The sequence below is a fragment of the Choloepus didactylus genome (assembly GCF_015220235.1).
Source record: "Choloepus didactylus isolate mChoDid1 chromosome 25 unlocalized genomic scaffold, mChoDid1.pri SUPER_25_unloc2, whole genome shotgun sequence".
Classification (NCBI taxonomy): Eukaryota; Metazoa; Chordata; class Mammalia; order Pilosa; family Megalonychidae; genus Choloepus; species Choloepus didactylus.
The window spans coordinates 4,352,564-4,367,297 of record NW_023637607.1 but is presented as its reverse complement, the minus strand read 5'-3'; the positions used below and the strand labels follow the sequence as shown (position 1 = coordinate 4,367,297).

The 14,734-nt window shown below is 49.1% G+C and overlaps 1 protein-coding gene across 2 annotated transcripts; it reads left to right on the top strand.

Moving 5' to 3' along the window:
• The first annotated feature begins 10,741 nt into the window (after positions 1-10,741).
• On the top strand, positions 10,742-14,035 carry CLEC4G (C-type lectin domain family 4 member G). Of its 2 annotated transcripts, XM_037824466.1 has the most exons (9): positions 10,742-10,854; positions 11,204-11,314; positions 11,658-11,711; positions 11,907-11,969; positions 12,153-12,257; positions 12,585-12,674; positions 12,913-13,061; positions 13,175-13,290; positions 13,563-14,035. In XM_037824466.1, exons 1-9 carry the CDS (start codon positions 10,800-10,802, stop codon positions 13,699-13,701), a joined length of 882 nt encoding a protein of 293 aa, XP_037680394.1. In that variant the 5' UTR covers positions 10,742-10,799; the 3' UTR covers positions 13,702-14,035. The 2 variants fall into 2 exon arrangements, with proteins under 2 accessions (XP_037680394.1, XP_037680395.1); XM_037824467.1 differs by lacking the exon at positions 11,204-11,314 and having other exon boundaries at positions 10,782-10,854.
• Positions 14,036-14,734: the final 699 nt, after the last annotated feature.

Here is a 14,734-nt window from a genome sequence, read left to right as displayed (position 1 = left end):
GCTCCTGGCCCTGGCCAGTTATTCTGTTATGACCCCTGTTCGTGACCCCGGACCTCTTGACGTGACTTCATGGCCCTATGATGCCCCAATCTCAATAAATACCCTGTACTGGGTCTGGGGGGCTTGAAGGTGGGAGGGCTTCCCACTCAGCTCTGTTACCTCATGCACACCTGTCCCACAGCTTGGAGTATCTGGTGATGGGGACACAGGGATGTGTCAGACACAGGTGTTACCCCTGTAACCTCCCCATTCTGGCCTAGCTGGGCACAGACACAGTGTGACCTGTGATTTAATGGAGGAATGCAAGGTGGAGTGCTTCTGGTGCCTTTGGAGGAGCATCCTTAATCCTGGGGAGAAGGACAATGGTGCAGCAACGTCCCCCATATTTCAAGAAATGGGAGCCCTACTGTGAATAATACAGGTAGCCTGAGACCTGACCCTAAGGCAGGTTGGGGAGGGACTACCCCAAGGAGAGCATTGAGCATGGGATCTGTTAGCAGGTCTCCTCTGTCTCTGGCACCCAGGTTCTGGGACCACTGGGTGGGGCAATCAAGAAATGCATCCCAGAGAAAATGGATATTTTTGTTTTCCTGGATGCTGAAGCAAATACCAATGCAATAGGTTGGTTAAAAAATGGGAATTTATTGGCTCAAGGTTGGGAGGCTAGGAGAAGTCCACATCAAGACATCATCAAGGTGATGCTTTCTTCCCAAAGACTGGCACTCTGGGGCTGGCTGCTGGTGATCCTTGGTCTTGGGCTTCTGCATCACACGGCAATATGCGTGGTAGCCTCTTCTGGCCTCTGCCTTCTCTTCCGGTTTCTGTTGATGTTCACCTTCTGGCTGCTCCCTTTGTGGTTTTCTTTCTCTCTGTCTGAATTTCATTCTTCTTATAAAGTACCCCAGTAATAGGTTTTAGCCCCATCCTGATTGAGTTGGGCCACACCTGAACTGAAATAACCTCATCAAAAGGTCCTACTTGCAATGGGTTCACACCTACAGAAATGGATTAAGTTATGAACATGTTTTTCTGGGGTACATAGCTCCAAACCACCATAATGGACCTTAAGGAACAATGGGATTTCTGCAGGTAGAGATGGGAAGGAAGGTGCTTTCTAGGCAGAGGGCCCAGCAAGGAGCAAAGGCTGGGGGGTTGGAAAGTTTGGCAAATGGCAGAACTCATGGGAGGTGGGAGTGAGATTTGCACAGAGCCTGTCTTTATCATTTTGGAGACATTTGATCTGAATTCACCCTGCTCTCCCAAAATTTCCTGCTCCCATCCGGAGATCCCTGGGGTTCTCCAAGAATTTCCAGCCAAGACAGGTCCCACTAAGGGGAGTGAGTCCAGAACTAAATGCTGCTAGAGCATGCACTGGGCAGGAAGAGGAGGGATGTCATCCAAATTCCCTGTCCAGAAACCTTTCTGCACAGTAGCTAGGCAATCCCCCAACACTTCTGTGGGCCTTCTACAACTGAAGCCCTTAGCAAGACAGCAGGTGCCATCTGACATCTGGACAGATACCTTGTCTGCTTCTGCTCATGACTAGCCTGAAGCATTTCCAGACCACCAGCTTAGAGGAGTATATTAGCTTCCTACAGCTGCTGTAACAAATTGCCACAAATTGAAACAACACACATTTAGTCTCTTACAGTTCTGGAGGTCAGAAGTCCAAAATCTTTTTTCAGTGGCTCAAAAGCAAGGTTTTGGCAAGGCCATGCTTCCTCCTTTTGGAGGTTCTAGGGCAGAATCCATTTTTATACCCTTTCCAGCTTCTAGAGCTGCATGTCTTTAACGCCTTTGCCTAGGGCCCCTTCCTCTTACTTCAAAGTCTGCAGAACAGCATCTTGCTTCAGCCATTGCATTGCCTTCATCTTTGATTTCAAATCTTCCTTGGCCTTCCTCATACAAGGATGCTTGCGATTATATTTGGAGTGCACCTGGATAATCCAAGACAATCTCCCCATCTCAGGATCCTTAATTTGATCACAGCTGCAAAGTCTCTTTTGCTAGATAAGGTCACCTTCACAAGTGCCAGGTCTTGGGGCTTGGTATCTTGGCAGGGTGGGAAGAGGAGGGACCATTCAGTTCACCCCAAGGAGTAACTGGCCGACAAACAGACTCACAGGCAAAACAACACTCAGACTCCCTACCCGGTGGTCTAAGTGCCTGATGACCTGGGGTAATCTAAGTCTGGAGGATTTACAGACAGCATCTGGTTGGACATACTGACAAAAAGTTGGTGAGCCTGATCTTCTGACAGCCTGGCTTCCTGAAGAGCAACAAATGACCAACAGGCAGACAGACTTTCTATCTGACAGTTTTACAGCAGGCTTTGCACCTGGGTGAACCCCAGACAGGGGTAGTGATAGCTTTTCAAACACAACACAGGTGGGCACAGGAAGCTGTGGTATCCCTCCTGGGGATGGAGCAGAGTGAGGTTGGGGCTGGGGCACAGGCAGAATGAAGAGACCCCAGAGTTAAGCTGGACCTGCTTCACATCCTGGCTCAGCATGTTCACAACCGAATTGTAATCAGAGGACTAAATACCATTCCATTGTTTGTGCAGCTGCTTTATTCTCCCATTGAAAATATGCAAAGAGTAGTTGCAAAAGTCCTCTGTGAACTTGCTCAGGACAAGGAGGCTGCTGAAGGTATTGAAGCCGAGGGAGCCACAGTTCCTCAGATAGAATTACTTCATTCTAGGAATGAAGGTGTGGCAACATAAGCAACTGCTGTTTTGTTCCGAATGCCTGAGGACAAGCCACAAGATTATAAGAAACGGCTTTCAGTTGAGCTGACCACTTCTCTCTTCAGAGCAGAACCAATGGCTTGGAATGAGACTGCTGATCTTGGACTTGATATTGGCACCCAGGGAGAACCCCTTGGATATCACCAGGATTATCCCAGCTGTCGTTCTTTCCACTCTGCTGGATACAGACAGGATGCCTTGGATATGGACCCCATGATGGAGCATGAGATGGGTGACCACCAACCTAGCACTGACTTTACAGATCTGGGGCATGCCCGGGACCTCATGGCTGGGCTGCCTCCAGGTGACAGCACTCAGCTGGCCTGGTTTGATACTGACCTGTAAATCATCCTTTAGGAGTAACAATACAAATGGATTTTTGGAGTGACTCAAGAAGTGAAGAATGCACAAGAATGGATTACAAGGTGGAATTTATCAAACCTTAGCCTTGCTTTTTAAAATTTCTTTTTAAAATATCTGTAATGGTACTGGCTTTGCTTGCTTCGAAGTAGATTTTTTTTCTGCAGTAACTGTTAGTTTTTTAAGTCTCTTGTAGTATTAAGTTATAGTGAATACTGCTAAAGTAATTTCTAATTTTTAAGAATTAAGTAATGATATAGAACACTAATTCATAAACACTCTAATTGTAATCTGAATAAAGTACAACATTGTGTATACTTTTTGTATAAAATAGACAAATAGAAATGGTCCAATTAGTTTCCTTTTTTAATATGCTTAAAATAAGAAGGTGGATCTATTTCATGTTTTTGATCAAAAACTTTATTTGGGATATGTATGGGTAGGGGTCATTAAGAGGTGTTATTTCAAACCTTATTTTGGATAGTTTACCAGTTGTCTTTTATCCCAAAGTAGTTGTAACCTGCTGGATATAATGCTTTAAGAGAAAATGTGGGAGGCGGGGCAAGATGGTGGTTTGGTGAACTGTATGTTTTAGTTACTCCTCCAGGAAAGTAGGTAGAAAGCCAGGAACTGCGTGGACTGGACACCACAGAGTAATCTGACTTTGGGCATACTTCATACAACACTCATGAACATGTCGAACTGCTGAGACCAGCGAAATCTGTAAGTTTTTGTGGCCAGGGGACCCGCGCCCCTCCCTGCCAGGCTCAGTCCCGTGGGAGGAGGGGCCGTCAGCGCTGGGAAGGAGAAGGGAGAACTGCAGTGGCAGCTCTTATCGGAAACTCATTCTACTGATCCAAACTCCAACCATAGATAGACTGAGACCAGACACCAGAGAATCTGAGAGCAGCCAGCCCAGCAGAGAGGAGACAGGCATAGCAAAAAACAGCAAAGAAAAACTCCAAAATAAAAGTGAAGGATTTTTGGAGTTCTGGTGAACATAGAAAGGGGAAGGGCAGAGCTCAGGCCCTGAGGCTCATATACAAATCCCGAAGAAAAACTGATCTCTCTGCCCTCTGGATCTTTCCTTAATGGCCCTAATTGCTTTGCCTCTTAGCATTTCAATAACCCATTAGATCTGCAAGGAGGGCTTTTTTTTTTTTTTTTTTTTTTTTTTTAACTTTTTTTTTTATTTTTCTAAAACAATTACTCTAAAAGGCCCAATACAGAAAGCCTCAATGACTTGCAATTTGGGCAGGTCAAGACAAGAGCAGAACTAAGAGAGCTCTGAGACAAAAGGCAATAATCCAGTGGCTGAGAAAATTCACTAAACACCACAACTTCCCAAGAAAAGGGGGGTGTCCGCTCACAGCCATCATCCTGGTGGACAGGAAACACTCCTGCCCGTCGCCAGCCCCATAGCCCAGAGCTGCCCCAGATAACCCAGTGTGATGGAAGTGCTTCAAATAACACACACACACACCACAAAACTGGGTGTGGACATTAGCCTTCCCTGCACCCTCAGCTGGTTGTCCCAGAGTTGGGAAGGTGGAGCAGTGTGAATTAACAAAGCCCCATTCAGCCATCATTTCAGCAGACTGGGAGCCTCCCTACACAGCCCAGCAGCCCAGAACTGCCCTGGGGGGACGGCACTCACCTGTGACATAGAACAGTCACCCCTCAACAGAGGACCTGGTTACGCACGGCCTGGAAGGGGACCCACTCGCAAGTCTCAGGAGCCATACGCCAATACCAAGGACTTGTGGGTCAGTGGCAGAGACAAACTGTGGCAGGATGGAACTGAGGGATTAGACTATTGCAGCAGCTTTAAAACTTCAGGATCACCAGGGAGATTTGATTGTTAGAGTCACCCCCCCTCCCTGATTGCCCAGACACACGCCCCATATACAGGGCAGGTGACACCAACTACACATGCAAGCTTGGTACACCAATTGGACCCCACAAGACTCACTCCCCCACTCACCACAAAGGCACAGCAGGGGAGAACTGGTTTGTGGAGAACAGGTGGCTCGTGGACGCCACCTGGTGGTTAGTTAGAGAAAGTGTACTCCACGAAGCTGTAGATCTGATAAATTAGAGATAAGGACTTCAATTGGTCTACACATCCTAAAAGAACCCTATCAAGTTCAGCAAATGCCAAGAGGCCAAAAACAACAGAAAATTATAAAGCATATGAAAAAAACAGACGATATGGATAACCCAAGCCCAAGCACCCAAATCAAAAGATCAGAAGAGACACAGTACATAGAGCAACTAATCAAAAAACTAAAGATGAACAATGAGACCATAGGACGGGATACAAAGGATATCAAGAAGATCCTAGAAGAGAATAAAGAAGACATTGCAAGACTAAATAAAAAAATAGATGATCTTATGGAAATTAAAGAAACTGTTGACCAAATTAAAAAGATTCTGGATACTCATAGTACAAGACTAGAGGAAGTTGAACAATGAATCAGTGACCTGGAAGATGACAGAATGGAAAATGAAAGCACAAAAGAAAGAATGGGGAAAAAAAATCAAAAAAATCAAAATGGACCTCAGGGATATGATAGATAATATAAAACATCTGAATATAACACTCATTGGTGTTCCAGAAGGGGAAGAAAAGGGTAATGGTCTAGGAGGAGTATTCAAAGACACTGTTGGGAAAAACTTCCCAAATGTTCTAAACACCATAAATACACAAATCATAAATGCCCAGCGAACTCCAAATAGAATAAATCCAAATAAACCCACTCGGGGACATATTCTGATCACACTGTCAAACACGGAAGAGAAGGAGCAAGTTCTGAAAGCAGCAAGAGAAAAGCAATTCACCACATACAAAGGAAACAGCATAAGACTAAGTAGTGACTACTCAGCAGCCACCATGGAGGCGAGAAGGCAGTGGTATGATATATTTAAAACTCCGAGTGAGAAAAATTTCCAACCAAGAATACTTTATCCAGCAAAGCTCTCCTTCAAATTTGAGGGAGAGCTTAAATTTTTCACAACAAATGCTGAGAGAATTTGCTAACAAGAGACCTGCCCTACTGGAGATACTAAAGAGAGCCCTACAGACAGAGAAACAAAGAAGGGAGAGAGAGACTTGGAGAAAGGTTCAGTACTAAAGAGACTCAGTATGGGTACATTAAAGGATATTAATAGAGAGAGGGGAAAAATATATATGACAAACATAAACCAAAGGATAAGATGGCTGATTCAAGAAATGCCTTCACAGTTATAATGTTGAATGTTACTGGATTAAACTCCCCAATTAAAAGATATAGATTCGCAGAATGAATTAAAAAAAATGAAGCATCAATATGTTGCATACAAGAGACTCATCTTAGACACAGGGACACAAAGAAACTGAAAGTGAAAGGATGGAAAAAAATATTTCATGCAAGCTACAGCCAAAAGAAAGCAGGTATAGCAATATTAATCTCAGATAAAATAGACTTTAAATGCAGGGATGTTTTGAGAGACAAAGAAGGCCACTACATACTAGTAAAAGGGGCAATTCAACAAGAAGAAATAACAATCGTAAATGTTTATGGACCCAATCAAGGTGCCACAATATACATGAGAGAAACACTGGCAAAACTAAAGGAAGCAATTGATGTTTCCTTCAACACATCACTCTCTCCTATAGATAGATCAACCAGACAGAAGACCAATAAGGAAATTGAAAACCTAAACAATCTGATAAATGAATTAGATTTAACAGACATATATAGAATATTACATCCCAAATCACCAGGATACACATTCTTCTCTAGTGCTCACGGAACTTTCTTCAGAATAGATCATATGCTGGGACATAAAACAAGGCTCAATAAATTTAAAAAGATTGAAATTATTCAAAGCACATTCTCTGACCACAATGGAGTACAATTAGAAGTCAATAACCATCAGAGACTTAGAAAATTCACAAATACCTCGAGGTTAAACAACACACTCCTAAACAAGCAGTGGGTTAAAGAAGAAATAGCAAGAGAAATTGCTAAATATAGAGAGACAAATGAAAATGAGAACACAACATACCAAAACCTATGGGATGCAGCAAAAGCAGTACTGAGGGGGGAATTTATAGCACTAAATGCATATATTAAAAAGGAAGAAAGAGCCAAAATCAAAGAACTAATGGATCAACTGAAGAAGCTAGAAAATGAACAGCAAACCAATCCTAAACCAAGTAGAAGAAAAGAAATAACAAGAGAAAATGCAATTATAAAAATGGATTAAAATTATAGTTTCAATTCATTTAATTGTGGGGAAAAAAAAGACCTGACCCTGGCCTAAGCAAGCCCTCAAGCCCCTGGTACCCCAGGGTCAGATGCTGGGACTATAGAGCCTGAGGGAGCCCCAGGGCAGGTGTCCAGCACCGTGTCCCCCTCCCTCCCACCCCACCCTCCTCCACCACGGGCCGTGTGCACCGTGGTCAGCTCGCAGGCACTGCCTCCCAGCTGTCTGGCTGACCCGCCAGCAATTTTGAGGTTGTTCAATGATGCTGTATGAGATGGTCAAGGTCAGTTTCCTCTCTTTAGCCTCTAGGCACCTCCTGTGCACCACCTCACCCCCGCAAGATTCAACCTCTCTGTGAAGAAAGGAGCCTCTGGGGCCTAAATCTAAGCCCAATCCCTACCCTGGATGAGACCATGGACTTTGGTTGTTTTTGTTTTCTTGGACGGTCCATCTTGCCAGGTGGTGAGGAAAGGGCCAAGATACAGAGAAGCCTTGTGGTATTTCCTCCACAGGCTGGTGGGAAAGGCAGCCTGGTACCCCATGATCCAGGTCAGCAGCCTCAAAGACAGATACAGTTCCCTAGAGACCCTGGAGACAGAGAACCCTGTAAGTCTTTAACTATATCTGCAGCATACCAGTGACACAAAAGCAGTTACTCAATACACCATAATAAACCTGAGTAGGCAGAATGATGGATGTCCCAAATTTGCCGTGTCCTAATTCCCCCAAACCTGTGAGTATGTTACCTTATGTGGCAAAAGGGACTTTGCAAATTAGATTAAGTTAAGGTCCTTGAGATGAGGACACTATTCTGGATTATCCCCATAGGACCAATGTAACCACAAAGGTCCTTGAAGTTGGAAGAGGGAGGCAGAAGAAGAGAATCAGGGAAAGAAGATGTGACTTTAGAAGAAAGATCAGGGAGAGGTAGTGTGGGAAGGATCCAACCCACCACTGCTGGCTTTGAAGATGGAGGAAGAGTCCAAGAGCCAAGGAATGTGGGCTGCTTCTAGAACGTGGAAAAGGCAATGAAAGGGATTCTCTCCTAGAGTCTCCAGAAGGGAACACAGCCCTGCTGACACCTTGATTTTTGCCCAGTGACACCTGAGTCAGACTTCTGACTAAGGAAACTGTAAAATAATAAATTTGCATTTTTTCTAGCCACTAAGTTTGAGGTAATTTGTTATGGCAGCAACAGGAAGCTCATAGAAGACCTCATCTGTCATTCCCCCATAAGTCAATGACAACCACTGTGCCAGGTTGGATGTATTATGTCCCCGAAAAGTCATGTTCTTTAATGAAATCTTGTGGGGGCAGACATATTAGTGTTGATTAGATTGTGATCTTTTTTTATTAGGTTGTTTCCATGGAGATGTGACCCACCGAACTGTAGCTAATACCTTTGATTAGATTATTTCCATGGAGATGTGGCCCTGCCCATTCAGTGTGGGTCTTGATTAGTTTACCAGAGCCCTGTAAAAGCTCAGACAGAAGGAGCTCAGTGCTGCTGCAGCTTAGAGAGGCACTTTGAAAATGGCCGTTGAAAACTGACACTGACATTTTGGAGAACACTGTTTTGAAATGCAACCTGAGAGCAAGCGGACACCAGCCATGTGCCTTCCCAGCTAACAGAGGTTTTCCGGATGCCAATGGCATTTCTCCAGTGAAGATACCCTACTGCTGATGCCTTGCCTTGGACACTTTATGGACTTAAGACTCTAACTTTGTAACCAAATAAACCCGCTTTATAAAAGCCAATCGATTTCTCATGTTTTGCAAAAGAGCAGCATTAGCAAACTGGAATAACCACTTATAACATAGCCACAAACATCTGTGACAATCCTGTAACACACCTTAATATCTTGGTATGTACCTGTCCACCCACATGGAAATGAGCACCTGTAACACAATAAAGAGTACTGGAAACATCTGTAAGTCACTGTTTCAGTTTCCTTGGCTGCTCAAGAAAATACCAACTAAAATGATGGGAATTTATTAGCTCATGTTTTGAGGCTAAAAGAAAGTCCAGACCAAGGCATCTTCCAGGTGACGCCTTCTCCACAAAGACTGGCATTCCAAGGCTGGCTGCCTGCGATCCTTGGTCCTTAGCTTGTCACATAGCAAGGCACATGGCCATGTCTCTTGGCCTCTCCCTTGTCTTCTGAGTTCCATTGATGTTCAGTTGCTGGCTGCTCCCTCTGCGGCTTTCCCTTTCCATCTGTCTGAACTTCACTCCACTTATAAAGGGCTCCAGTAGTGGGATTAAGCCCCATCCTGACTGAGTTGGGCCACACCACCTAACTGAAGTAACTTCAGTAAAAGATGCTGCTTACAATGGGTTCACACCACAGGAATGAATTAAATTTAAGAAGTTGCTTTTCTGGGGGACACACAACTTCATACTACCTCATCCTTCAACAGTAAGATGCTCTGAGCAAGTGCTTTTAGGACAGCAGCAACCATGGGAGCCAGGGCCAGAAGGGACTTCCTCCACTCCCAGAACTCCCAGCATCCCCACAGATGGACCCCTGGGCTACCTTCCTGGATCCTCAGGTCCCACAGGTAGTGTCCGTGGAAGTGCCAGTACCCTTGGCATAGGTATAAATTTAGACCTCACCCCTGTCCCACCCAGCCTCCCTTCCTTCCTTCCCATTGCCTGGTCTCAATACCTGGTACCAGGGACCTAGGGACCAAAAATAGGACTGGGATCTTTCTGGACTGGAGAAGGGGGATGAGGGGGATTGGAAGCAGTTTCAGCCTCCCTGGCCTGATAGCTGCAGCCACATACATACCCTAGGATAAGGATGGGGCTACACTTTGAAGCTTGGTCGCCATCTTTTATAGGCCAGGGACTGGGCTTCCTCCTGAGAAGGACATTCTGGAACCCAGCCAGGTTCTGGCCCCTATCCATTCCTAGGAAGCCCCCTTGGGCACAGCCCCCATCCCAGGCAGTTCGGCTTCCTTCTCAACACCCCTGCAGGTGCCTGCCAGAGGCTGGGGCTGACCCTGGCCTTAAATCAGTGCCTCTTGCTTGACATTTGTTGGCGTGGTAGCCATCCCCAAGACTTAAAAAAACAAATGGCAAAATTAAGGGGAAAGAGGACTCAGCCATGTGTGTAGCCTTGATTTTCTCCTCCATGAAAATGGAGACAGTGACAGGCCCACCCTCAGAGGAATGCTGTAGTAGTAAAATGAGGTTGTGCATGCCAAGCCCCTAGTACAATCCCAGCACACAAAAATGCCACAGAAACTGCCCCCACTCCCCGTCCAGCCCAGAAAAGGCTCAGTCCTATGGTGGGTGATAGGTCACTGAGTTTCTAGTATCAGGAATTGAGAGGGAGATAAAGGGAAGGAAGGAAGGAAGGGAAGCTGGGTGGACAGGGTGGGGGAGGGGAGGCAACATTTATATGCATGGTCTGAGTCAGGCTCCTGCACAGCCATGGAGGCCTCCGGGTACAGCAAGTGGAGCAATGGGCCTGAGGAGGTCTCCAGAGGTATGAGTAAACAGGGATGAAGCACTGGGCCCCATGGGCCCCCTCCCTAGCCAGCTGGCCTGGGGCTTGTTGGGGGAGGGGGAGAAAGAGTATCTGGGTAGGGGGTTGCTGGAGAGAGAGGATAAGCCCTGGATCCAGTTGGAGCTGGGTTCGAATTCCAACTCTGCCACTTTGGGGCTGTGTGAGCCTAGGTAAACAATGTAATCTCTCTAAACCTGTTTCCTGAGAAGGACCAAAGCATCCAGGGGTTCGGGGGGACAGGGAGGAGGGGTAGGGATGGGGAGGGGGAACCGGGGAACCAGGAAGACCCTGGTGCAGGTAGCCTAGGAGTCCATCTGTTTTCTCCCAGGGCCCTGGGGACTCTGGGAGCGTTGGGGTTGGAGACCCCTCTTCGTAGTCCTAGCCCTGGTGGTCGCTGTTGTTCTGTGGGTGCTTGTTCTGAGCATCCTGTTCTCCAAGGGTGAGTGACAGAGTGCTGGGACCGGCTGCATCTGGCAGGGGTGGACACAGACCTTGGGGACACATGGCCCACCAGCTGGGTCCAGGACACTTTCTTGGTTCTGTGTGTGAGTACGTGTGAGTAGTTTGTGTATATTTTCATGCTGTGTGCTTGTACGTGTGTGCATGCGTGTCCCCGGGATAGCCTTTGTGGGTTTGTCTCCTCTCGGCCTGTGTGCACATCGTGTACACTGAAAGCCCGCCTGCTCCCTCTGCGCATCGCATGACCCGGACCCGGCACTCCCTGGGCGTGGAGAGGGTTCCCAGAGTCCCCGCGCCGCGCCTGAAGGAGCCTCTTTCTGCAGCCTCCACGGAGCGTCAGGCGCTGCTCGGCGGCCAAGACCTACTGAGGACAAATGGTGCGTGCGGAACGGTGGCGCCTGGGGCCCCAGAGGTGTGCAGGGCGGGAGTGCCTGGGATTCCTGAGACGGGGCAGTGGGTGGGTAGGGAACCCCACGGTCTCGGGGGCTCACCCCGGGGTACGGAAGAGTGTCCCGTAAGTATCTGGGGTTGATCCCAGCGTGTGGGGTGTGTGAGTGTGGGTGTCGTTGCAGCGTCGGATCAGACCGCGATGCTGGGTGTCCTGAAGAAGGAGGTCGGAGGCTGCCGGAACTGCTGTGAGGGGGCGGGGTTGGGTCGAGGCTGCGCGTCAGAGCCGGGAGGGGCTTGTGGCCGGGATTGGAGGAGGAGAGGAGGGTTGAGAGCCGCTGGGGCAGGTCGCCGGTGGGGGTGGGGCTGGTCGGAGATGCTCCACCCTCATTAATTCTCCCCACCACCCCCACTCCCCGCCACCTTCCCAGGCTCGGAGACCCGCGCGCAGCTGCAAACCACGCACACGGAGCTTCGGGAGGCGCAGAGGAAGCTGTTGCAGCAGGAGAGCGCCTTGAATGAACTGCGCGAGCGAGGTGAGGGGGCAGGTCGTGACTCCGGCCTCTGAGTCTGACAGCTACAGAGACATCCCGAACCCGGTGTGACTCCGACCCTATCCTGTGCTCCTGACCTTTGAGCCCGATTGTACCCTCCATCCTGACCCTGACCGCTGAACTCTCACCTTGACCACGGCTCCTAACCCCAATCACAACTGGACCCCATCAGGCTAGAACGGTCCTTAACCGTGATGTCCTTCTTGACCGACCGTGACAGTGACCTCCGACATGGATCCTGACCGTTCCCCATTCAGGACCCTGCTTCTGCCCCTGATCCCCGCTATAATCTCGACCCTGACTCCACAGTGACCCGGGACTTGGCCAAAGCAGGCGAGGACCGCGAGAAAATCCGCAGTGAGCTGTTCCGGGCGCTGGAGACCGCCAAGTTTGGAAACAGTGAGCGGCGCCAGGGGGTGGGGAGAGTGGGTAGGTGGGTTGTGTTTGGGGGTAGGGAGGGTTACAGTGGACCCTGTCGGAGGTTCTCCAGATCCCAGATCAGCCCGGACCGCCCTTTGACCTCAGTCCCATTTCTGTGGCTCCGCCCATGGGCCCGGGAGTCCACTAGCCCACCCAATCCTCTCTGACTACTCGCAGTAGAGCAGCCCCGCGGTCTTTGACAACCGGACCCCTACAGGTTCCTGCGAGGGGTGTCCCACGTCGTGGCTGCCCTTCGAGGGTTCCTGCTACTTTTTTTCGGTTCTGCGGGCCAAGTGGGACGAGGCACAGCGGAACTGCGCGGGCGCCGGCGCACACTTGGTGATTGTCGGGGGACTGGAGGAGCAGGTGAGCAGCCCGGAGTGGTTCCAGGGGTCGGTGTTGTGGTTCTGTGAGGCCGTGGCCCGCGTGGTGGCGTGGGGCGGAGCTGACGCCCGGCTCAGATCTCCCCTGGTTCCCAGGGCTTCCTGACTCGGAATACGCGTGGCCGAGGTTACTGGCTGGGCCTCAGGGCCGTGCGCCTGGTGCGTAAGATCCAGCGCTACGAGTGGGTGGACGGCGTCCGGCTCAGCTTCAGGTGAGGGGAGGGATGAGGACAGGTTACACCCTGAATAGGGGGACTCTATTCATGCTAGATCCTAGGGGTTCACAGGCTAGACCCCAAGAAACAGCTGAGAGTTAAATTCTGGAGGTTAGAAAGTTATATCCCGGGTGCATGCTCAAGCAAAACCTTCAAGAGTGCCTAGATTAGACCCAGGAAATAGACAGGAAATACCCTAGAAAGGAAGGCTGGCCCCCAGACCCCTCCTCAGGGTAAACTCCCGACGACACTGCCCGCAATCCCTGCAGCCACTGGAACCAGGGGGAGCCCAATGACTCCGAGGGACGAGAAGAATGCGTCATGATGCTGCGTACAGGGCTGTGGAACGACGCACCGTGCGATAGCGAGAGGGACAGCTGGATCTGCGAGAAGCGGCTCAGCTGCTGACCCCGCCAGTGCCTGGGAGCCCCGCCTGCCGCCTGCTCCTAGTTTCGTGAGGAGAAGCCCACAGCCCGGCTCCACCCGCCGCATTCCCCCCTCCCCACCATGGCTAAGCCCAGTGTGGCTCTAAATACTCTCGCCTGGCTCTCCTCCCGGTTTCAGGAGCCTGATGTTCTGACTCCACTGCTTCCCTCCGTAGCCGTGGGCTGGGGAATATAGGGTAGAATAGTAGGTTTTAACTGCTGTTTTCCCCAGACTGGGAACCCTCTAGGACTGGGGTTTCGTGAGCTGTCTTGGCCGCCTGAGGGCGCATGAATAAATATTTGAGAAATGAATCTTGGCTCCTGGTCCAGGCCAGTTATTCTAAGCTTTATCCCTGGCATATCTCTGTTCGTGACCCCCGACTACTTGACGTGACTTCATGGCCCAATGATGCCCCAATTTCAGTGAATATCCTGTACTGGGTCTGGGGGACTTGAAGGTGGGAGGGCTTTCTGCTCAGCTCTGTTACTTCCTCCACACCTGGCCCGCAGCTTGCAGTGCCGGGTGATGGGAATACAGGGATGTGTCAGACACAGGCGTTACCCCTGGAATCTCCTCATTCTGGCCTAGCTGGGCAGAGACACTGTGACCTGAGATTCAATAGAGGAATGCACGGTAGAGTGCATCTGGGGCCTTTGGAGGAGTATCCTTTATCCTGGGGAGGACTATTGTGCACAAGTGTCCCCCTTCCTTCAGGAGATGGGGGCCCTATTGTGAAGAATACAGGCAGCCTGAGACCTGACCCTGAGGCAGGTTGGGGAAGGGCTACCCCAGGGAAGTGGGATCTGTGAGCAGGTCCCCTCTGCCTCAGGCATCTAGGTCCTGGGACCACTGGGTGGGGCGATCAAGAAATGCATCCCAGAGAAGATGAATATTTCCGTTTTACTGGATGCTAAAGCAAATATCAATGCAATGGGTTGGTTAAACAATGGGAACTTATTGGCGTACAGTTCTGAGGCTAGGAGAAGTCTAAATCAAGTCATCATCAAGGTGATGC